This window comes from Pollicipes pollicipes, unplaced genomic scaffold (genome assembly GCF_011947565.3).
Source record: "Pollicipes pollicipes isolate AB1234 unplaced genomic scaffold, Ppol_2.1 Scaffold_2555;HRSCAF=2994_pilon_pilon_pilon, whole genome shotgun sequence".
Lineage (NCBI taxonomy): Eukaryota > Metazoa > Arthropoda > Thecostraca > Pollicipedomorpha > Pollicipedidae > Pollicipes > Pollicipes pollicipes.
Window position 1 is genome coordinate 46,875,727 of NW_023596136.1, and position 24,318 is coordinate 46,900,044.

Sequence of the window (24,318 nt, forward strand, 5' to 3'; positions counted from 1 at the left end):
GCCGCCTCAGAACCGGAGCGTCGGCGCGCGGAGAGGTGGTGCGGCTGCGGCGCTATTCTCGGTGGTGTTGACATTGGCCTGTGGTGTGTCCGGCGGCGCGGCGCGGGTGGTGCGACGCGATCGGCGGTGAGCGGTGTCGGCAGTCCGCCCCGGACGCGCCGCGGCGGGCCGGTGACGTCAGCGGAGGGAGCGAGAGAGCGCCGCCCGGCCGGCCGATGTGTGGCCGGCCGCCGTCCGGAGGCTGCCGTTACCAGGTGAGACGCGATGGCGGCGACCGCAGCCGGCTGGCCGCGCGCGCCGCCGGCCGCTCGGCGGACGCCCACTGCTAGCAGGCTGGCGCCACGGCCATCGACCGTCTGCCACTGCGTCCGTACATTGCAGCGCGCCGGCGGCGGCGGCGGCGGCTCTGGATCGATCCGACGAGTGCGGCTCGCCGTGAAACGGCGCTGTCCAACTCCGGGCCCGCGGTCCGCGCCTTTCAGATCCAGCGGCCGATCAATCGCCCGGCTGAAGCGGCTCTATCGATCGGGCGGCAGGGCGCCCGTATTCATCATAACCGGAGCAGCAGAGCCACGACCGCCCCACCTCGGCGCGGGCTCACATGGGCGGACCCGGGCCGGACCCCGTCCGCCCGCCTCGGCAATCCGCGCCGTAGGGCTCGATGTTGTGGCGGCGGCGCTGTCGAACCTCGGGACGCATTCTCGGGAGGCCAGTGGCGTGCTGAGCCCAGTGGTCCCGCCAGTGGACGGCGCCGGCAGCTGCACCGCGATGTGCGGGGAGTGTAATCCGGCGAGCCGGTGCAGGGGCTCGTCACCAGTGTATCGACTTCGGGACTCTCACAGCCGCGCAGAGGTTGACCCAAATCAGATTCGAATATGGTATACTGTGGACTTGAGAACTACTTTTTGGCTAAGTTCATCTTTGAAAATGCAGACACATGTCAGCGTATTTGATCGTCTTGGGCCATTATTCAGACGCTTCACTGCGCTTTATCCGGACCACTGATATCTCCGCAACCCTGCTCCCGTCACAGGTATACCAGTCTCACCAGCTCTTCTCCTGCCACATCCATACTAGTCTCCCCAGCTCTACTCCTGCCACATCCACACCAGTCCCCACAGCTCTCCTCTTGCCACAGCCACACCAGTCTCCCCCAGTTCTATTCCAGCCACATCCACACCGGTCTCCCCCAGCTCCACTCCTGCCCACATCCACACCAGTCTCCCCCAGCTCTACTCCTGCCCGCATCCACACCAGTCTCCCCAGCTCTTCTCTTGACACATCCACACCAGTCTCCCCAAGCTCTTCTCCTGTCACAGCCATATCAATCTCCCCAGCTCTTCTCCTGCTACTGCCACATCAGTCTCTCCAGCTCTTCTCCTGCCTCAGCCACATCAGTCTTCCGAGCTCTCCTCCCGCCACAGCCACATCAGTCTTCCCCAGCTTTACTCCTGCCACATCCGCACCAGTCTCCCCCAGCTCTACTCCTGCCACAGCCACACCAGTCTCCCCAGTTCTACTCCAGCCACATCCACACCAGTCTCCCCCAATTCTACTCCTGCCACAGCCACATCAGTTTCCCCAATTCTACCCCTTCCAGAGCCACATCAGTCTCTCCAGCTCTTCTCCTGCCACAGCCACATCAGTCTCCCGAGTTCTTCTCCTGCCACAGCCACATCATCTCCCCAGCTCTTCTCCTGTCACTGCCACATCTGTCTCTCCAGCTCTTCTCCTGCCACAGCCACATCAATCTCCCCATCTCTTCTCCGGCCTCAGCCACATCAATCCCCCAGCTCTTCTCCTGCCACTGCCACATCAGTCTCTCCAGCTCATCTCCTGCCTCAGCCACATCAGTCTTCCAAGCTCTTCTCCCGCCACTGCCAAATCAGTCTCCTCAGCTCTTCCCCTGCCACAGCCACATCAGTCTTCCGAGCTCTTCTCCTGTCACAGCCACATCAATCTCCCCAGCTCTTCTCCTGCCACTGCCACATCAATCTCTCCAGCTCTTCTCCTGCCTCAGCCACATCAGTCTTCCGAGCTCTTCTCCTGCCACAGCCACACCAGTCTCCCCCAGCTCTGCTCCTGCTGCTGCAACATGTCATCGCTACGTCTCCGTCACGAGTTTCCCGGCAGGCCCACCAGGTTTCTCGAGACCTCCCTAGTCTCCCACAGCACCAGTCTCAGGTAGCCTCGCTCACGAAGCCCAGCTCCCAGAGTCGTGCTCCGGTCCTCGCGACACCGCCGCCTCGCGAGGCCCTGCCCTGTGACACCTGCCCCGCGGTCCGGCCGGCGCCCTGACCTCAGTGTCGGCCGCCTGTCATCTCGCGGCCGCCGCCGCGCCACCATTAGTATTCCCCGTGCGCCAGTTCTGCGCGGCCGGTCGCTTCCGTCGGTGATTACCTGCCGCGATTACGGCGACATTAGCCGGTCGGGCATTTACATGGCGGCGGCGACACTGATGAACGCCCCGCTGTCCATTTAGCGGCTGACCTGTCCCCGCCGCCGGTCCGGCTCCGGCCCGGGCGACGGCGGTCGCGACCCTGGGAACCGGCCGCCGCCCCGCCGGCCGCCGTCCGGAAGCGGCTGACCTCTGACGTCATTATCGGGCCTCCCGTGGGACGGCGGCGCGGCGAGAGCGCTTTATTACCGGGCCGAATTGGACGCGGCGGCTTGGAGGCTGGCGCTGCAGACGCGTGTAATTAAAAGTGATCTGTCTGGAGACGACTGTGACGGACCACATGCTAGGTCTCTCGAAGTGTGTCGGTGCGTGTGGTAATTTGCATTCCTGTGTAATTCATGGAGGCGTGACTATGTCATCATGTCATTTCGTAATACCGACCTGCCCCGGCGGCCAAGCACCGTGAATGCTCCAGCTCCTGTTTGCGACTCGACGGGAGACCTGCTGAGAATAAGATCTTCTGTCTGGCAGACAAGACAATCGCTTGCACTCAGATAAACCGGATGCGCCTGAGGCAAAGTGCGCCCTGTCCCAACGGCGATATACCATGAGGATGATGCTGCGCTGCGCTCGGTCGGTTGAATGCAGCGGAAGGAAGTCTGCTGCTGGTGGCCTATCAACCCCGCTCGCTTTGTGCCGACGTGTCGGGTGAAGCTTTGTGGCGGCTGCAGGCGCCAATCTTCTGCGCTCTTTGACCCCCAGCTCGCCGACTGTAAAGCTTCAATCAGATGTAATCGCCGCACCCGGCAGTTAAACAGCTTTCCATTCGGGGAGAACAGGCGTGCGCAGAAGCCGCCGGCCCCGCCGCGCACCGACAGAGCTTTCGGCTGTCAGTGCGGCTGCCAGTGCCGGCAATCCGGGCTCCGTGGTGGCTGTCAGCCGGGAGTGGGCTGCCCGATGATGCACGTGCGCTCAAAGCATACCGCACCGCGCGCTCCACCGGACCTGACCGCGCGCCACTCGTCGGCGTGTATTTTAGGCGGCGCCCGTGGCTACGTGTGTGCTTTGGAGAGCGTCTGCAAACGAGAAGACACCAATGCGCGCTAATTGGTCGGCCTCAGCGCCTTGGCACGGGCCGTGAAGTAAAGGCCGCTGTCTGGGCGCTGGTGGCAGCGGAAGGCTTGGGGAGGAAGTGGGGTAGGTGGGGGAGCTCGGAAGCCGGCGGCGGTTGGGGCCGGATCAATGCAAACAATGCACGGTTCACGCGATCTTGCAGGGTATTAGGGCTGCATCACAGGGTCGCTGGCCGAAGCTCAAACCTCGCCACTCTGCTGACATTCCGTTCACGCGGACACGTGATCTGGAGCTGTGTTTGGTTAACGGCACTGTAAACATGCCCGCTGGTAAATGCTTTGTGCGAGGGTATGTAAACAAATGTTTCCAGAGGTATGCCACCATTCTTTCCCTTGGTAGGTCTAAATATTTACCAAGCCTCGCGGGTACAAACATAGGAAATGTCCGCTCTTTCGACGCTGTCAGCACTCAGCTTGACCGGATTTTACCTCAGAAACGCTGTAATCATGTGACAGTGGACCGCTAACCGGTTCCAGAAGGGCATCCAGTGCCCAAAGTTGATGACGCGACGACAGCCTGGCAACTGACTGCAATATATCAAAACCAGATAAACGCGGCCCTTCGCTCGAGAACGAGAACACAAACTATTCTTCGCGGGGTCTGGCGTTCTTCTGCACCCTTCCCGCCGTCATTTACATGACTCGATCACATGCGTCCACCATACCAGCGATCCACGAGAGAGCCCAACTGGTGCGCGCACGAGTCCGTCGACTGCTCAGGAGCCGCTGGGCTGGCGCCGCTGCCCCAGCAGCAGCCCCAGCAGCCCAATCGTCCGCGTGCGTGAGACGGGGCACCTCCCTCGCCCCTGCAACGTCCGGGCCGCGTTCACGGCATCGGCTGCGTCGGCCCACTCAATTATGCAGCTGATTGGGCCGCGTAATTAGCCAGCTGGTGGCCAGCGCCGTCGGTGGTATTTGCATCGGGGGAACCATCGCCTTGGGAGAGCCGCATACGATAACGCGCGTGCGTGATAACTCGGCTGTGGCCACCCGGACGCCGAGACATCTGAAATGGCGAGAATGGCAGTCATACGTGGCTAAGCGGCCCCGTTTCGCGCCTGCCGAATGACTCTGTTATTGGCCAGAACTTTGGCCGTGCGTCAGGCGGCCAATTACCTCGGACCAGGAACATGTCACGGCATCGGCAACCACCCATGTATCATCACGATTTCCACTCAAGCGAGGCGCCGATGCGATACGCAGATAGGGCGGTGGCGTGCGTGCCGCAGTATCTGGTACAAGGGCTGATTTAATTGGCAGATACCCCGGTTGGCGGTCGGTTAGGGGGAGGCCCGCTGGGACGGGTCCCACGGCACAGGCCCGTCGCGGCTGCTGGGAGGGGGGGGGGAGGGGAGGGGGTGCTGTCTGCGGTCCGTGTTCGGCTTACCGCTCGATAACACACACGGTTGTCGTCGGTCTTCGCTAAGACTTCCGTGGCCTCTGTTGCTGCGGCCGTCTACAGGTGTCGCAATGACGTCGGCTATTACCGTCGAGTCGTCACTGGACGGCTGCTGCGACCGTTCGCTGCAGTCGCTCTGCAGGTTCAACGCTGGGTGAAAGGATTACTGTATCAGATTCGCCGCTGTTGCGGCAGCTTTCCGCCCCCGCCAGGCGGTTGGTGGCTCCAGTAGGCTGCCTTCTGATTAGATCAGTTGTCAAACGCGGCGACAATCCTCTGCTGTGACAAATGATTGAGGAGCTCCCGGGTAGGTCAGTCGAGTGAGTGAGCTAGTGGCGGCTGGGAGCGTGTTCAGGGTCGGACAGTGGCGGCTGGGAGCGTGTTCAGAGCCGGCCGGTGGCGGCTGGGAGCGTGTTCAGAGCCGGCCGGTGGCAGCTGGGAGCGTGTTCAGAGTCGGACAGTGGCGGCTGGGAGCGTGTTACTAGCCGACGGCAGAGAACCGGTCGTTGTGACGTCACAGCCATCTGCAGTCGACCAACGGGCACCAGCTGTTGTGCGTGGCGTCTCGCGCCTCGTGCCGGTCAGGGCGGCGGAGGCCGCCGCAGTGCTGTGGGGAGAGCTGCAGGAGGCCGGTGCTGCACCCCAGGGAGGGGTTCAGAGGCTCATTTCAGCCTGGCAGAGTTCCATGAGTGATTCCTGTGAGGCTGCGGAGCAAGGTTCCTCACGATGACGTCATTCTGCGCGAGCTCGGTTCCAGGGAGGTGCGGAGTGCAGAAGCTGGTACCGCACTAACGCGCTCTGCCGGGGCCATCCATATCATAGACAGGACAGTAGGTCCGGCTGAGTGGTCCCGTCGAAGACAGGAGGCTCAATGCCCCGTCTCAGACAGGAACACTGACGTTATTACAGCATCGCAAACGCACCAATAGCACCGCCGTGCAGCTCCATGCATCGGCTGGAAGTGGTCGTGTGCCCCAACTGGGCCGCTGTCGGCGTTCATTCCCCGCCTCGTTGGCCGCCGCTTGTCAGGGGTCTATACGCCACAGACGCCGTAAATTACGCGTGAAAGAGGACCACTTGGAGGATCGGTTCAAATTACAAGGTGCGCGTGATACTTCAGACGGTACGAGGCGGTCGTGTCGGCGACGGCCGCCTTAGACCCATCGGCGGCGGTTGCGTGATGGAAAGCGGTCCCGTTGTGATGTTGATTTAAACCACACATTAATCACGGGCTCAATCTCTCGGGGCTCGTCTGTTCCGCTGGCAGTTTGGAGCCGCGGCCAGGCCTGGCATGGCATCGCCAGCCTTGTTCGGCGGCTGCACGGTGCAGCGATCTGGCAAGATGTCCCTTTCACAGCATTGTACTTCACTTACCGACGCGTGTCTGTGCCAGACAATGCAGCTTGTACGATGGCGTGTAAGGCAGCACCGGTTGTTAAGTGATGAGTTCATGATACGGGTGCAAGAAAGCAAAAGCGAAAGATGACGAGAGAAATAGAGCCATACCATTTTACGCCCCATGGATCGTCAGCAACGCACAAAGAGGGCCGTAAGCGAGTGCGGAAAAGATAGAGGAGGAAGCAAACGGGTAGGAAGATAGAGCGGGGAGTAGAGAGGCGGGGTTGTTTTATTTTATATGGAGCAGCCGTAATGATGGGGCGCGTCTCTCGACGCCCGACAAATCGGCCATTTAAAGCGAGCCGGGAATCTTAATTACTGGTGCGAGGCGTGATCCTGCAGGCCGCACCCGGCGATACGTCACCGCCGCTGGACCGAGAGCCGCGCGAGCTCGCCGCCTCGGTCGCGTTCCCCCGGTCCCGGCCGCGGCCTCCCGGTGCTGGCTGTGGTCTCCCGGTTCGGTCGCGGTCTCCCGGTCCGGTCGCGGTCTCCCGGTCCCGGCCGCGGCCTCTCGGTCTCGGCTGCGGCCTCCCGGTCCCGACTGGGGACTCGGATTTCTCGGCTGGGGACTGGGCTAACAACTATGGACAAACTGGCCGGCCTAGCTCCATCGACGGGATCCTAGTTTTGTTTACACGAGTTTTGTCCTCCTAACTTAGAAATCGTTTTTAGAATCGTGGGGAGGGCATTTTCCTTATTTGGGTGTGGGCCCATGTTGGCCTGTGGGCTGTTCGCCGCGTCTCAGGAGAGCGTATTCACAAGGTGTCCAGCAGCAGACGCTGAACGCCCGCGCTCCGTTCTCCCGCCGGTCCGCCGCTGGCCTCCGGACCGGCCGTGCCTCTCTGCTCACCGCCTGCCGCCGGTGAATGCATCCGCCTCAGACAGCTCCCCTCACCAGACCTCGACGGTGCCTCTGGTTTGGCGGCGGCCCCGCCCAAGGGAGGGGCTGTGCCTTACCAGCCGAGCGGGCGGCGGCTGGCCGGGCCGGCCCGCCCCCTCCCCTGAGGATCATGCGCCGTTTCTGGCCACTTTACGGCCGCCATAAACTGGCGGCCATGTTCGTTTGGCTGTTCCTGAGTGGCCGGCCGGCCCGGCGAACTGCACGTGAGTTGCAGCACGCGCCGGCTGGCCAGGTCAGTTAGAGGTCAATGCCCGCGCCGCGCTTCAGTGGCCAGCGGACGGCGGTGGCGTGTCCCCCCCCCCCCCGCGCCCCATCAGCTCAGGATCGGTCGGAAGCTCGGCTGCGGCCTGGACCACTCTCGCAGCGCGGACCGGTCTGGCGACGTCCGCCGTGGCCGACGCACATCGGCCGGGACTGGGTCTCCGACTGCGATTGAGGTTCGAGCAAGAACGGTGCCCTTGCTCTCCCCTGGCGGAGGGAAAATGCGACGTGGATTCCGTTGCAGTGCCAGAGGACAGTCCTGCCCTACCCGGCCCATCACAAACCGGCTTACTGTGCCGGGACCAAGATGAGGGGGGGGGATGTTGTCCACTCCTGGCATGAGCTGACAGGCTGTGCTGGAAACACGATCAGACTCGGGTCCCGCCGTCCTCGGACCCTCAGAGGAATGACTGGCTGCGATGGAAGCTGTCTGAAAAGGACCCGGCCGTGCCGTCGCCGGCGGAGAGTGACTGGCTGCTTCGGCATCTCGGCCGGCCGAGGGCGGTGCTGCGCTCACCGGGCGCGGTGACCGCCCGCCGCTGCTGCGTCACGTCGTCCGTGCCGGCAGTGACCTCCAGCCTCTTAGCGGGGGCCCTCGGCCACGCACCGGTGGGCGACAAATCGGGCTGGCGCGGCCGCCGTGCGGCGAGATTGCCTGTCGGAGCGGCGCGCGGAGAGCCGACCGCCCCGCAGCATCCCGCCCGCGCTTCTGCCCGTCACCGACGGCTGACTTGCATTTTTACCGCCGGCACCGTAATGTGTGAATATTTAAAATCGCAGGCGCAATTATCCTATTTGCCACGGCGCGCGGATGAATGGTCGGCGCGGCGATAGCGGCGCAGATAGGCGCGGCGAGTGACGCGGCCGTGACCGCCGGACCTCCTCCGGCGCACGAGTCACGGCAGACCGCCGTCAGATCGGAACCGGGCCAGCGCGCGCGTCGGCGCACTCAGATCGAAGGCAAGATTGCGGGGCGGCCGGCGAGGCTGAAGAGAGGCGTCGAGTGGGGAGTTGTGCGCGGTTCATTGAGTTGTGTCTGTGGGAGGCTTACCGGCGCGTGGTTCAGAGTTCCGTGGGCGGAGAGAGCCGTAATCCTTCCCCGCCGCTGATCGCTGAGCGGGAGTGCTTACGCACCCGAGCAGGAGCTCACCCAAGGCGCACACACCAGGTACTAGCACGCCCAAGCCTGAGTGAACCGTCAAAGACGAGAATAAAGGGTTTCAACAGGCTCCCCCGGGAGCGATCGTTGCGACAGGCGTACCCACGGGCGGACGAACGGCGAAAAACACCGCGGCTCCCGGAGCGAGATGTCATCGACCCCGGTCGTGCGCCGGCCGCCGCCGGACGCCGGCCGCCGCCGCCCGCGCGCCCGGGCAGCGCCCGGTCGGTGTGCGGACCGCGTCGGCCGCGTCTCGGCGTGTTTTTGCCGCCGGAGCGCGGCCGCCCGGGCGATAAACACCCGTTTGAGGGGGCGGCCGCCGCCCGCCGCGGCGGCTGCTCGCAAATGAGGCGACCGGCGAGCGGGCTGGGCCCGGCTTTGTCGGGGGTGCGCGGCCACGCGGCCGGCCGTGATTTATCGGGCAGCCTGACCTGCGGCAATTTGTCCGGCCGCTACACCGGCGATTACGTCCAGTTCTGAATGATTTAATTCGCCGGCGCGATGGCGCAGTCGGTCATGTGTGAAATTTCAGATGGCGGCCGGGTTTTGGACGGACGGTGGTCGGCGGCGGCGGCGGCGGCCCCGTAAACCGCGCTAAGACGGAAACACTGTTCCGTCATGGTTACTTACCTCCGTATGGTGTGGTAATGTGATTAGTCCGGGGCTTATCCCGAGCCTGACTGCGGCAATATCTGGTAGCGTAGCGGATCGCTTTGTCTGATTTGAGTTTTATCTGCTAAGCCTTCAGAGATAGTACGGTTTCATAGGCCACCAGATGAGACAACTGTTCGAGGCCCAGGGGCCGTGCGCGGAAATCTCGGCACTGCTCGTCAGGCGCAAGCGCCACTGCAATACGCTGTAGATCCAAGTACCTGGCGTCGGACAACGGGATTATAGCGACGCGGCAAATTAAGTCCGTAAAACCTTGCCTGCTCTATAATCTGTCACTGACCGTCAGAAACCTTCAGTTGCTGACTGAGTGGACTGATTTGCACGGCGTGCGTTGGTTTGCCATCATGATATATCAGAAAGGTGGCAGAACAATGACGTTGCTGGACTACTTGTCGGAAAGTTTCCTGCTGCCGGAATTGATCCCAGATGCCCAACTCGAGGCTAGACGACACTCGCCGAACCACCATTGCGCAGGGATGGCTGGACATTGGCTGCACGTCTGTTATGGGCCTTGCAATATATGTATATATACGTACATATAAACACACACACACACACATCTGTCTATCTATCTGTCTATATATATATATATATATATATATATATATATATATATATATATATATGGTGTGCGGGAAGCATGGTGATGCTGTGCCACATATATCAACATTGTGCTAAGAGAAAAGAGGAAGTCGTACCCGGCTTTTGCTTCCAACCACTCGAGTGAATATGCCCCGGATGGATCTAGTCAGGCCATGTTCTGAATTTCATACACTATTTCTTACAAGAGATGGCGGCCCTACCTCAAGGAAGCTCGAGGAATCATTGAAAGAGGGGCGAGGCGTTTTTAGTCCAGTTTCTGGCAGCGCGATAGATTATACGTTGCATATGCAATGACGTCCCCCATTCCATGTTATATACGACCAGCTCACCGGGCGAATGGAAAAACCAATAGCGCCATCTACGATCTCCATTAGATCTCGTTATCTTCGCCACGCTGCCACCTTGGGGCCTCGATCCCGACTCGTGAGGCTGAGCGCGGCGAAAACAGAGCCATACGTCAGCGGGGTGGGCGCGGCGGCGGTCGGCGCGGCGCCGACGCCGTCTTGGCTTCCCTCGCCGGCGACGGCAGTTGGCACCGGCGTCACCCTGTCATCAGCCGGGCCCGACCCGCCGCCCAAGTGCGGGTAATTCGCACCGCGCCGTGCAGAAAACAGGTAATTCAAGGCCTCCGGGAGCATGGCGGCGGCGGCGGCGGCGCGATGGAGACGTCTCTCGCGCGGCGAGCGGCGGCGCGGGGTGGGGGGACACGTGACCCGGGGCCGACGCGATGTGAGGGGATACGTGACCCAGGGCCGGCGCTGGGTGAGGAGACACGTGACCCGGAGCCGGCGCGGGGTGAGGGGGTACGTGACCCGCGGCCGGCGCGGGGTGAGGGGACACGTGACCCGAGGGCGGCGCGATGTGAGGGGATACGTGACCCAGGGCCGGCGCTGGGTGAGGAGACACGTGACCCGGGGCCGGCGCGGGGTGAGGGGGTACGTGACCCGCGGCCGGCGCGGGGTGAGGGGACACGTGACCCGGGGCCGGCGCGGGTTGAGGGGACACGTGACCCGGGGCCGGCGCGGCGGCCACCCGGCGACGGTCGTTGTTTGCTCTCCGGCCGCGGCGCGCGTCTGTCGTCCCGCTGCTGTCACGCGATGAGCGTGCTTCCTCGGTTCCCACCGGCGGCGACGTTCTCACGGGCCGGCGGCGGCTGCGTCCGGTCTCGTGGCCGCCGCCGGTGCGGTCTGACCCGGCCCGGACACGATCAGGCGCCGCGCGCTGCGAGGGTGCGCACTGAACGGTGGCGGCCCGAGTTTTGTCGCTCTGGCGCGCCGGGCGCCGCCGGCACCCGCGGCAGCCGAAGCGTGGAGCGGCGGCGTCCGGGATCGACTGGACAGACGGTGTGAAACGAAAGGCGACGGAGAGACCGCGAAACGAGCACGTGATGTCCCGCGCCGTGACGCGTGACTCCTGTGGCCGGCTGCCCTGTCATTGCGGAGCGAAACACGTAGGTGGAAGCCACGAAGCGACCACGTGAGTTTCATGGTGGCATTGCTTTGCAACGATGAGGACGGGTGTCAGCTTTCGCGTTCACTCACGTGGACACATTTAAGGCGCTCAACAAATAAATGCCACCAAGTTAGGATAAGTGGTGGAGTTGAAGTCTCCGAACACGCCGGAACAGCCTAGACTGCCAGTCCTAGCGCGCCAGTGACTCCAACGCAGAGGTCAGCGTTAGGTTACGCGGAAGAAACAAACACCGACGTCCGTGCATCTGATCGCAGAGAATGGCCAGCGGCCATGGCCGCTCATGAATAAATTACAGTGATATTTGCGTATTCGGCATCGTCTTTGTCTTCTAGCTGTCCGTTAAGACAAATTTGCACCCTGCCTACCCGGTAAGTGATAACACACTGTTTACAGGACCACTAGTCAGACGCCGGGCCGGCTAAAGGACGGTAAATGGTTATTCAGTAATGTTCCCAGGTCGTTGGGGCCGCTGCTGCCGGTTTTCACACGGGCATCCGTGGCCGGAGGCGGTGCGGTGAGGCGAGGCCGGCGCCTCTGCCCTCTCGCGCCGCCCCTGCCGCCGGTGCGCCGCGCCGGCCGCACTCTCGGCGCGCCACTTCTGGGCCCGCAGCGCGCAACCAGTTCTGTTATCGGCACTTGTACAAAGGAGAGCAGACTATCGCGCCGGCGAATCGGCGTCGCGCTGTTGCTGGACAGGGAAAGTGTTCCGGAGTAAAAATGGGGGCGCATGAGGTGGGCACGCTGCAGCAGCCCGGAGCTACACGGCTGGTGGGCAGCGGGCGCGGCCGGCACCGAGCCGCTGGCTGTTGCATCAGAGGTCGACGCTTAGGACGTTTGTTTACTTATTGTGCCTGTTGGTTGCGCCGTCTGTTGACGCAAGAAGGCGGTGTTATCTTTTGCCCGTCCGGCCAGAAGCACGCATTGACAAGTTAGGCATCGGAGCGGAGAAATGCCGTTGCTATCGGACCAGTGCAGTCGCTTCCCAGGGGACCACCGGCGTTGGGTGCTTGTGGGCAGTGTTTGCTGTGAATTGTGTGGTGTTTAGGCGGGTGTTGGTTCTGGCGGCTGTACGAGGGAAGTTCTGTTGTCCTACTTTCACCGGCGAGGTGGCCGCGGCCGAAATGTAGGCGCTGAGAGAAAAGTCTCGCCATCGAGTAAGCAGATGAGATAGATCATTTTTACTGTTCGCCTAAGCAGGAACAACATGCAGGGGAAACGCCTGGCTCTGGAAGCTCGTTGAACTCTCCGCGTCAAATGCCGAAGTATTCACCGGGCGCTGTCCGTACCTAGCTTCAGAGCTCACTGCCGACGCAGGCCACGTCTTCGTCTCTGTAAAAAGTGAGGACGCGGCGTGACGCCGGTCGAGTCACGAGCCATTCCACACGGTGCTATGTCAGCTTCTGAGTCAACCTTTCCTCAGCCGGACGTGGGCCTGGGTCCGTGTTCAAGCCGTGCGAGGTGCGATGTCCCTGTTTAGGAGACGGCTTGGGTGGTCCTGAATGTCATCAGTCCATCCAGTGGTACCATTCCACTGCTGACTTGACAACATGCCAGTAAGGCTAGGTCAGACTAGGTTCCGGTAGGTCGGTCTGGAATAGATTTGCAAACTGCAAAGCATCGCCATTTGATCCGAATATAATATAAATATAAATACGATATATTATAATATAATATAAACATAAATATAAATATAATATAAATATAAGATATAAATCGCTGCCCTTGATATAATATGTGATTTTAAGTATCTTTTTGGCTTATTCCTTTCAAAACGAATCAATGTACCCGAGCTCAGTGCTCTGAAACACATACGTGGACTGAGAGCTAATTTTCTCAAACTCTGACTCAGACTCTGACTCATGTACCGTGACAACGAGCGAGGTCGAACTCGAATTCGGGGTCGAAGGACACCGCCGAGGACTCCGGATCACGCGCGCAACGGGCGGACGTGGACCTCAGACGAGGACTCAAAACGCCAGCAGTCAGACTCGGACTCTTACACAAGTTCCCTGACTCGGTCCCACGGCTCTAGCCTCGGCGACCCCGTCATGGTAGCATGCCGCTGGGCAGTATGTGTCTGGCACATTCCGTGGGTGTGGCGTGTGGAATGCGACATTTAAAGGGCTCTCGCATTCTCGTTGTCCTGTAGCTGGGCTGTAAGGTCCTCGTGGTCTTCCGATCCGTCCGATCTGTGCCCTGAGACGTTTTGTGTTTTCCGCTCGGGTCGGGACCCGGCCGCCGCGCGAGCCGCCCTCGTGTGACCGAGAAAGCGCCATTTACGCCGCGGGATGATAGCGCGCGGCACGACACCAGCTTTTTCTCGCGTCGCTCGCAATTCAATCATACAGCACGCTCCTAATGAGCCGAAAACGAGCGGCCGCCGCCCGTCCTAATTGCCGATGGCCGCGCTTCTTTTGTGACGCGTTTGTCTCGTCACGCACGCCGTCACGCGCTCTCAGGACCCCGGCCGACCCGCGCCGACCTGGCCAGCGTGGGTCGCACGGTGTCACCCGCAGAGCCGACTGTGACGATCCGCAGAGCGACTGATGGCTTGGTAATGGGGCGGCGGCCGGGCGGCGCGCGTCCTGCCGGCCGACACAAACGATCGCCGCCGCCGCCGCCGCCGCCGCCGCCGCGGGCGGACGCGGGGGACGTGCAAACGCCGGGCCGGCCGCTCGCGGGAGGTTGCCGGCGGGCCGTAAAGCCGGCGGGGGGCACGGCCGCGGTGCAGTCGGGTCCCATTTGCTCGTCGTGCAAATGACGCCGGTGCCGACGGCACACGCTCTCGGCTTTGTGTGCCGGTCTTGCGCCGAGAGCGAGGATCACAAATGTCGAGGGAGAGACATATTAGCGACTAAACGCCCGTTAGCTGTTGGCGAAGCGCTTAAACTCCCAGCGTGCGCCGCGAGCTTTATGAGAAGCGAGCGCTGAATGCGGAAGAGGCTGCTGCAGCTCATGCTGGATCAGGTGCGTCCGAATGATGTAACGGAATCGGAGCCGGGCGCGCTCGGAGTATAGTCCCTTGAACTGTGAAGGGGGGTTTGAAGCAATTTCATTTTCGTTCTACACGTAACTATATTTTCCAAGCCTTCTTGGGTTGCATATAAATAACGTCTTAGCAGGCTTCGTTATTGGTAGAGCAATTATATGACCATTTAGAATCGCTTAGCGACGAGGCGCTTGTGCAAAACAGTCAGCTGCAGAGTGATGATACAAAGATGCATATCCTTTTGTATGCTGGATGAACGCCACCAGATTCTGCCACATCCTCTGACCCTGGTAGCTTCGATGGCGGGTGCAAAGCCGGGGAAGTACACCTCCACAGCGATCCATCATCGGCACGACATGGAACTGATTAAAGTCGTCGGACCCCATCCCATTTCGACGTCCCAAATTGAAAGGCAATCTCAGTTTAATCCTGCGCTCCTTATTTGATGGCGTCGCGGTGCGTCCGCGGACGCCGGCGGCCCCGCTGAGCGCCGCGGTACCGTTCGGTCTGGGTCGAAGGTAGAGGGCGAGTGCCTCGGGCGTGTGCCACCGGCTGACTTGGCTCTGGGACACGTCCGGAGGGCAGAAAAGCGGAGGCGTTCCAGGCTGCTACCGTCTGCGCGGTCCATCTTTCTGCCGCATTAGGCACGGTCTCCGCGTCAGTGCCATCGCGGCGGCCGGGGTCAGGGGCGGAGCCCGGGCGACCGCATCGCTTTGTTCCGAGCCACGGTGAGCGACGCCTATGGTTCCGGTGCCGACCGGGGAGGATGTGCTCCCGGCCGTTCCGCCGCGGCGACCCGCGTCGTCGGCCGGGCCGTGGGAGCCGCCTGGAGAGCGGCGGCTGCGGTCTGACCCGACCCGCGCCGTCGCCGCTCGCCGAACTGCGGTCGCCGCTGACGTCTCCATCGACGGCAAAAAATAGCCGCGCCATCAATTGTCTCCGGCGCGCACAAATCGGACCGGCGGCGGCGCTAATTGTCGGGCTTCTGTCGACGGGTAATGACCAGCCGGCGCCGGTCACGTCTCCGCAGCGGCGGCCACCCAGCGGCGCCGCGGAGCCGCGCTGGGCGTCAAATTACACCTGCCAGCCTGATCGGTGACCGGCCGCGGCCGCACAAAGCCGCCGGTGTCGGGAGGTCGTCCCGCGTGCGCCTCCCGCCGCCGTCGACGGGCGGCGCCGCGGGACGCCGCGCGGCGGCCGCACCGCGCCGTGAGACGCAGCTGACACCGGACGCAGCGTCGGCCGCCCCGCGGCGCGGCGCCGGCGGCGCGGTGGCCGTGGCTTTATGCCGGACGCGCGGCGGCGATGGAAATGCGGCGGCGGGCTCACATCTGCGCCAGATCGGGGCCGCCGCGGTTTATCCGCCAAATGGAGCCGCCGAGATCTGGATCAGATTGCGCCGGATTGGAGCGGTGTCAACCATGCGCGCGCGACGCGGCCGCTGACTGAGCCGACGCGGGAATGTCTGGCGTTCGACGCCGCGCGGTCAGGAGCGTGAGGAGCGCGCCCGGGCCGGGTGCTGGCGCTGCGGCGGTGCTGGCGCTGCGGCGGCGGCCGCCCCGGCGAGCGTGCGGCTCTCGCGACGATTACGCGGCCGGGGCGAGGTGGATTTATTCATCATCGATCAGTCGCGCAGCCACCGGGCGTCGGCGCAGCCGCGGTAGCCGCCGACGCCGGCGCGCCGCCAGCGCCGACAAACAGCGTCGTTTGTTACCGCCGTAATGCGGCTGTGAGAACCGGCCGCCGGCCGCGACGGCCGCATAGTTCCAGCGCTCGGCGGCAGCCATTAGCGTTGGCCGCGGCATCTCCTGAATGGCAGGCGCGTCCCGCGGCCGGCTCGGGATCGCGGACTGAGCCGGCCGGCGCCGCGGCGACCGTGGCGTATGAGGTCATTGGAGTCGGAGTACGCTCGGCTGATCTCGTCCGCCCGTTCGGCTGGCCCAACGCCAAGAGACGGCTCAGTGGACGGGGCCGTTTGTGCTCAAAGCTTGGTCGTGATTTCGCGGATTCCGCGGTGGAGTTTGCCCGCTTATGCTGGCGCGGCGACCATTCCTCTGGAAGTCCGTCTGAGAAGGACCGTTAGAAAGTGAAGATCAAAGCTGGCTGGGGGATCGGCTGGGAAGATCGCGAAGTAAGCCGACTTGCGCCACCGCCTGCGCTGCCTATGATGCCATTGAGCCGGAATACGTGTGATTTATTCGTCTGTATAGTGGCGTTCTTACGTTCGATGTCCGAGAAAGAACAGGACATTGCCGACCAGAGCAAGACATTGATAACCTCGAAGAAGGCATTGGAAGGCAGCCCACCGTCTGCCGTGCTCGCTGCTTGCCTCAGATCCCTTTTTTGAAAGGATGTCCTCGTGCCTCCCCGGGCTTTCATTCCGTTGACGGCGTCATCGCAGGAGGCCTGCTGAAGCGGAGCGTGAGGGCCGCCCCTCTCATGTCCGGTCCCCCCGAACACCGTAAGTTCGGTGCTTTGTGACCTGATGCCGTGCTTGTATGGTTATGACTCTGCTTCGTGGCGGAAGACCGCGTATTTACGACATGGCGTGTCCGAGTTGTACCTGCTCTCTCTCCCTCCGACGAATTCATTATACCGACCTGGCTTGCTTATTAGTTCAGCCTAGGAAGGCATGCTCATGCGAGCCAACCGAGTTTCGATGATAGCATCTTTAGCATGCAAATACGTTGCTTATCTATCCTAGGGAATCCGCGCTGTTAACACGCCATTTTACGAGTTCATAAAACCGAACGGTATAAAAACGCAAACAATCCAGGTGGTGCCTCAAGATGAAAATAGATAGGCCCTGATGCTGCCAGTCTGACCGCGCTATCATACCCACTCATCTCCACTTCAGCATTTTTGGGGGCGACGGAGAGCCATAGCTCATCACCACGTGCGTGCTTCGGTCGTTGGCCAGACAGGTTGTCATTCTCACACCAGTTGCTGCACGCGGGATGACGCATTGTTCTACACGCGGCGGCCAGACGGAACCCACCACTAATGGAAGGGACTCCGACCATCACTGGCGGTCGGCGTCGAGCACCGATCGCAGCGACGCCGACTGGTTCGCAGCGCCGCGACAGGTCGCGTCGGCGGTCGTCGATGGGGGGGGGGGGGGGGAGGTGAGGTTTGAGGTAACGTTTGGGTTTGGAATCATACGCGTCGTTGTCCGTTTCTGGCGTGACGTTTGGAAAAACGCCCACTTCAGCGAAGAGGCCCAACAAACCGCACTAGAGGTGCGATGCCATCTGTGTGCGCCATGTGACATGTCCGCATCACGATGCCATACAGTTGGACCGTCACCTCTCCCATGCCTTCAATGGCGCCTGAGAAGCGCCGCCGGACACGGAGCCCTCCTCCCTCTGCCCCTGGCCGCACACCCAGCGCTCGAGTCCGCGTCCGGCCGGCCGCTCGCGGGCGCCTCCCTCCTCCTCCTCCTCCGCCGAGCGTCGCGTGCCGGTCTGCAGTTACGTGGCGCCACCGCGGGGCGTCGGGGCAGGCCGGCGCCCGTCCCTCGCCGATGACGCAGCCGCCCCGGTCGGACGCGAAGGGATGACGCCCGCCCCGGCGGACGCCGCGGCCGACTCGCCGGGGTCCGTTGCCTAGCGACGAGCTGCTGACGGGTGGAGCCAGTGACGCGCCCACCAAGCACGGCGATTATGAAGTTTTGCGGCCGGCGCGTTCCGGCTTATGGCTTGTTTGAAAAACGTGGCCACCGTGCTAGCTGGTGACGAGTTCAGTTTTTTTTGCGAGCCTGCATCCGCAGAGTTACACCTGCCTAGATTAATACGCCAACGTGCAATACTATCTTAGGCTGGCATTCTCAGGAGGACTCCCGGCGAGCCGCACTGCTGGTTCCCCGCCGGGCGTGGTGCTGACCTGCACGAGGAGCTTCTGCTCGTGACGTGCTATTATTACCCGCCCCTCCCCCTTCCCCCCCCCCCCCCGGCACCCGCTGCGCCAGTTCTCAAGCCTGACCTGGCTCGCCGTCAGTCAGCAGCCGCCCTGTCTCGGGGCTCTATCTTTGTCGGAGGCGTCAGCCGGCGCTGTTACATCAGCTGCGCGGGATGCCTGCCCTTGCCAGCCGCCGGCGGTGCCAGGTCAGCTGCTCCATTGCATCACGGCGCCGCGGCGGTATCAGGACATCATCGCAGCTCAGATCGAGAGATTGCAGCCATGTAAAAACGCCGGCTGCCTTTGTCGACGTCTATGACGTCTGATGCGGCTGGCGGCTGTGTTTTTATCGCAGCGTTGTTAAGTCACCCGTCAGTGGTGGACTTTGACGTTTCGGACAGCGCTTCCGACGTTTCCAACGTTTATGGAGATATTGTCGATAGCGGTAAACGGTACTGTTAGTAGGTGCTCGTTTTGAGTAAACTGGCCCCGAAAATAAAATAACACGATCGTCGCCCTCGCAGGTGCCGGGATGAATTATGACATTCATTGTACTACACAATTCTGTTTAAAACTTAGCATCCATGTCCTTGTTTGTGGACACAATTCCAGCTGAACTGCCGCTATGTTATATATGGCAGTGATGTAAGTGATGCGTCCACCCGTGGTTTCGTTGTGCTGACTTCATATCCGTGATGCTTACAAATAGCTGGTGTGCGAAAAGAAGACCGACTCCTTATCTGGGCGAAGGTTGTAACTGGCTTGATTTTGCGGGGAGACTGGCTTAGTCTGGCAACTGGCGCGGCAACTGGACTGTCAACGGCTCTGACTGGTGTTTGTCCCTCAGTCAAATCTCTTAGACCAGCCCAGTACCGCGTACATTCATGCTGTCCACCTCTACCACCGTGCTTGTCCCCCCCCCCCCCCCCCCCCCCGTTGCCCAGCCTTGCGTCCGTCGCCCTGTCCGCGGTGGCGGTCCGGTCTCCCGTCCGCCGGCGTCGTCTCCCGGCGCCACTGACCAGCCGCCTCTCTGCTGTTCGCGCAGGCGCCGTCGGCCGATGTCTGAATGCTGGGCATCCTGCACGCTGAGTCGGGCCCGTGGACCAGGATGGACCCCGCCGCCGGCTCGCTGCGCTCGGTCGCCTCCAAGAGCCGCTCCAACGGCAAGCTGCCGCAGCACTCGCTCTCCAGGCAGATGAACCAGTGAGTCGACCCGCGCGCCCCGCGCAGTGCGGGCGATGCGGCGAGGTGGAGCTCGTTCTTGTGCTGTTGGGCCGGTGGTGTTTTGTTAATTGGCGTCGCTGGTTGCGGCAGACGGATTAGGCGAGTCCTCTGCAGCGTGTCTGCGATCTCCCAAGCTGTTAAACGGTGATTGCTGAAGATATTTAACAGCTGGTTATCCTGTCGTGCCAGCTGTTGCGAATGGTCGCCTCACGGTAACCTGTTAAAAATTTAACTGATTTACGCCCCCTAGTACCAGCTAAAACAAACCAAGAAGAAAAAATTCACGAAGTAGGAATGTGTGATGAGAATCATTCACGATTCGGGAGCCATTAGATTAGTGTCATTTTGGGATAATTGTAGAAGCTGAATCAATCAAGTCACATCTCAGACCCAGGATTATCCAATATATCCTTTCAGAAGAACTGACGTTGACCTATAGTACTTGTCTATCTTGATGGTGGCAAAATTCTTCAATCAAATTGCGGCATCTTGAAGAAGAAGCGCCGGGCGGCTCTATTTAAAACATACAAATTAAGCTGCAGTAAATGTCGCAACAGATGCTATTCCATTCATCTAAATGCTCGTCACTGAGTGCTATCCACGCCGTAGCCATTCTGCGCACACCAACGAGTCCCCGCACGAATGCGCCGCCGCATCCGTCTCCCGTCGCGTCCCGACCAAGGCAGTGAGGCGGATGTCATTTGGGGCTCCGTGCCAGAGCGCCAGGCGACGGCGTGACGTCACTGTCGCGCTTCAGCCGGAACTGATCGCCAGACGCCGTGAGGAGCTCCCCACCAGTTTTTCAGTAGCTCAGCGCTCGCGGTGACAGGTTAGGGCAACTCCGGCCCGGGGATGACGACGTCTCATAGAGCTGGCTGCGGAATCTCCAGGTGGTCGTGGCTGGCTTTGGCACGTAGTAGATAGCGCTCAGATTCCGGCATAGTCGAATCGGCGGATGTTTCCCTTGCAGTGGGATTATGGTAAGCTAGACACGACAGGGCTGCAGCACACTCAACTCGTTTTCACGCCGGGTTCCCATAACTTTGTTTCTCGTCAAATTAAGCCGGCCGCACGGCCTGCGCTAATGCTGTTTGATTACTTGCCTCTGCGATTGTTGCCGATAATCTGTTTCACATTTGTCATCGCACTTAACATGGACAGCCCGTCATTGCAAGTCGACAACTTTGCGGCCAAATATCATGTGTTATCCGGCTAAAAGCTACGCTGGCTATAAATAGCATGTTTGACACGGAAACGATGCGGAATCATTATTACTGTTCCATGTACTCATTTGTTCCATTCCCCCCTGAACTTTGTTCCCAAATTGGTTTGCTGCTGCACGCAAGCGGTTTTAAGCTAAATCTTCACGATCATTACGAAAAGCGACGGCCATAATGTTCCGACGACGCCTCCTTTCACCGCAGCCAAAGCGGCGACATGGTCGTCTCCATTAGCACCCTCATTACCGGTCTATTACGTAATCAGTACTGCAATCGGACCGTCCCTTGGGCTGCCTTTTGACTTCCGCTCAGTTATCTTTGCAGATGACTGTGCAGATTTCTCGAGGGAGGCCGTGCTCTACGGCGCTAAATGCGAAACAAAGTGTGTCTCCTGCATCGCACATCTAAATGAGTCTCTCTTAGGCCAGTTCCCAGCATTTCAGAGCCACACGTCCTGTTTCTTGTCTCACTGAGATTCGGGGATCCCGCGTAGCCATCTTTGAGCTGATGTAGGGCATCAGTTTGTCATGTGGTTCCTTGATTCGATCCTTCGAAGACCAGTGAGGGTCACAGCCGTTCTTCCAATGGGACTCCGACCGCCATACATGTTCATCGATGCGGCTGTCACTCTGCGTGCCCACGCTGGTCGCTTGATTAATCCCGGAGTGCCCGAGTCGGTCTCCGCTGGCACCCGGAGTGCCTTAGTCGACGACCCACCGGCTGTCCCCGGAGTGCGCGAGCCGATTGCACCGGCACCCAGTGCAGCCGCCAATGACGGCGCCCTGGGTGTCGGCGTCGACCCGCTCTGACGTGCCTCGTCTCCGTCCGCAGCAGCCGCCTGGAGGAGTCGTTCGAGGCCCCCGGCACGCCCGTCTCCACCGTGGTCAACATGTTCTCGTCGGAGGCGGCGCACACGCCCGCCGGGCAGGACGTGATCGAGGTCCAGATCCTGCCGCAGGACAACTGGGCCGACAACACCACCGCCGTCACCGGCAACACGTCCGACGTGTCCACCTCGCTCGACGACTTCGGCCGCTTCTACCGCGACCCGGAGCACACGCTCAGCTTCCAGTGCCAGCGCTACCTGGGCACCACGCTGGCCGGTGTCATCAGCCTCTTCGCCTTCCTCTCGCCCGTCGCCATGGTCATCATCCCCAAGACGAGCCTGCTGGGGCTGAAGCAGGCGCAGCTGCAATGCGGCGCCGAGTGTGACGGCACGCTCATCTCCTTCGCCTTCAAGCTGGTGATCCTGCTGGGCGGCACGTGGGCGCTGTTCCTGCGGCCGCCGCGGGCCACCATGCCCCGCATCTTCACCTTCCGCGCCGTCGTGCTCGTGCTCGTGTTCGTCTTCACGTTCAGCTACTGGCTCTTCTTCTTCGTGCGCGTTCTGGAGGAGCGCGCCGAGATCCGCTACTACACGATCGTGGTGTTCGCGGGCAGCCTGGTGGACGCGCTGCTGTGGATCCACTACCTGGCGGTGCTGCTGCTGGAACTGCGGCACGCGCAGCCCCAGTACGCCGTGCGCGTGGTGCGCAGCCCCGACGGCCAGTCGCGCCTCTACCCGCTCGGCCGGCTGAGCATCCAGCGCGCGGCGGTGCACATCCTGGAGCGGTACTACACCGACTTCCCCGTGTACAACCCCTACCTGGAGCGGCTGCCGACCAAGGCGTCCCGCAAACCCAGCGTCACCAGCTACAAGTACTACGACGTCGACGGCTCGACGGCGGGCTCAGCGCTGCAGGTGGGTCAGAGGCCGGTCGGCGTCCGCGCCGGCGATGGCGGCGGGCTCGGCACTGCGGGTGGGTCGGAGGCCGGTCGGCGTCCGTGCTGGCGCCGGCGATGGCGGCGGGCTGCGCTCGAGAGACAGCGCTATTTTTGGAATAACTGCCCTGACGATCGGTTCGTTAAGCAATTTGATAGCATGGGTAGCATCTAAAATGCTGGACGTCGTCGTCAGTTGTGGCAAGCTAAGCCAGTGAAAATTTAAAGTTTCCTGCGGCTTGAGTGAACCCCGAACCCTTCTTCAATCGATTGGTTCATCCTACTGGCGGTTTCGCGGAAGCCGTGGCGTTAAAGGTGGCGTCAAAGGTGTCACAGCTTTGAAAAGAAAATTGAAGTGTGCATGGTCCCATCGCTATGAACGCGTAAAAATGCAGCACAAAGTCGTACGAACTTAACAGAAAAACAAACACCACTTGCCAGAGTCGTATGTTCTCACTTTGTGGTCACCGCCAGTGGAGAGAGGGCCTCTGGCAATCGCCATGCACGTCTTTGACCCCGACGCAGCGCGCCGTTGCACCTAAAAGGGCTGCGAAGGTGGACTTTCTCTGTTCTCAAGATGCAGATCTGGTAACAAATACCGTGACTCCATGCTCTGTACATTGCCGCCAGAGGGAGACGCTATCGCGGTGTCATGGCGCTACATGTCATGGGACATTATGTCGCCAACATTTTTCTCGCTGGGCTGGAACTGCACTAGTGGTGTGCTTACATGGCCGGGCCCTCGCGCAGCAGGCAACGACTCCATGTCAAAGCCTCCTCTGCGAACGCTAGCAGGAGTTCCTTTTTCAATACACTTGTTTGGCTCTGTATGAGATTAAGTGATACGGTGCAACTATTGGAGAAGAACCCCGCGTGCGCCCTAATCCATTAAGAGATGTCTCGACCGATTCGTAGAAAGCAGGCTGCATAAGTGGCATCGCGAGGAGCAAGTTGAATCGGCCCGCTGAATGCCATCCACCGCTTTCGCTCGGCTCCCGTTCATAAAAACCAGTTTGTTGAGATGGCGCCGGTTAGCGCCGTCCCAATCCGGCGCGATACGCGCTCCGATAGCCGCATTGATTAATGGTCCGTGAGAGAGGGGATAGTCATCGCGCGGCCGCGTAACCAGAGCCGCCAGGGCGAGGCCGGCGCGGCTCCTGTGTCGCGCCGGGCGGCGGGCCCGCGCCCGCCGCTGCTCGTCCATCAGGGCCCCGCGCACGCGGCTCCACCGTGCGAACCCCCAGTGTCCCCAGCGTGACGCGAACACACTAAATCAGCTCCGAGCAGCGGCGGCGCGGGCCGCGACCCGACGACCTCCCCGCAATAAAGCGACGCTTCACCCCGGCCGGCTGGCGCGGCGCCGCGCCCACGATCGGACCGGCCGGCCGGCTGGCTGGCGGTGGAGAGGCGCTCGGGTGGAAAACGCAGAGGAAAGCTGGCGTGGGAAGCGGCGGGACGGAAACCCTTCGCTGTAGGCGTGTTGACGTCAGGGCTGTTTCAATGAAGGGTGGTGTGAACGCTGTCACACTGTCTTGTCCGTGCATGGTCTGTCGGCACGGCGCGGCCGGTCACCGCCGGTCACGCCTGGCAGACCCTGGCCTGGTCTGGCGGCGCGCCGTCCGGCCGTCCAGTTGCCGGTCTGGTGGCGCCGTCCCGACCCCGTCCGCCAACGAGAGACGTGACGGGACTTTATCGGCGCCCGTCGCCCTCTCGCGGGAGGCGGTGGCACGCGCTGATGGCCCCGAGCGAGACAAAGCCGGGCTGACACGCAGGGATCGGTCAGCTTCCCCTGCGCGCCGCTCCTCTCGCGGGACCGGGGAGAGGGAGAGG

At 61.5% G+C, this 24,318-nt stretch overlaps 1 protein-coding gene across 1 annotated transcript in view; it reads left to right on the forward strand.

Annotated features, from left to right (window-relative positions):
• The first annotated feature begins 211 nt into the window (after positions 1 to 211).
• LOC119102738 (vang-like protein 2-B) overlaps positions 212 to 24,318 on the forward strand; it is a 40,697-nt gene continuing 16,590 nt past the window's right edge. The window contains exons 1-3 of the mRNA XM_037226199.1: positions 212 to 254; positions 19,329 to 19,486; positions 21,559 to 22,468. Coding sequence (XP_037082094.1) covers positions 19,350 to 19,486; positions 21,559 to 22,468 — 1,047 coding nt within the window. The 5' untranslated portion in view covers positions 212 to 254; positions 19,329 to 19,349. The remainder of the gene's footprint in view (positions 255 to 19,328; positions 19,487 to 21,558; positions 22,469 to 24,318) is intronic.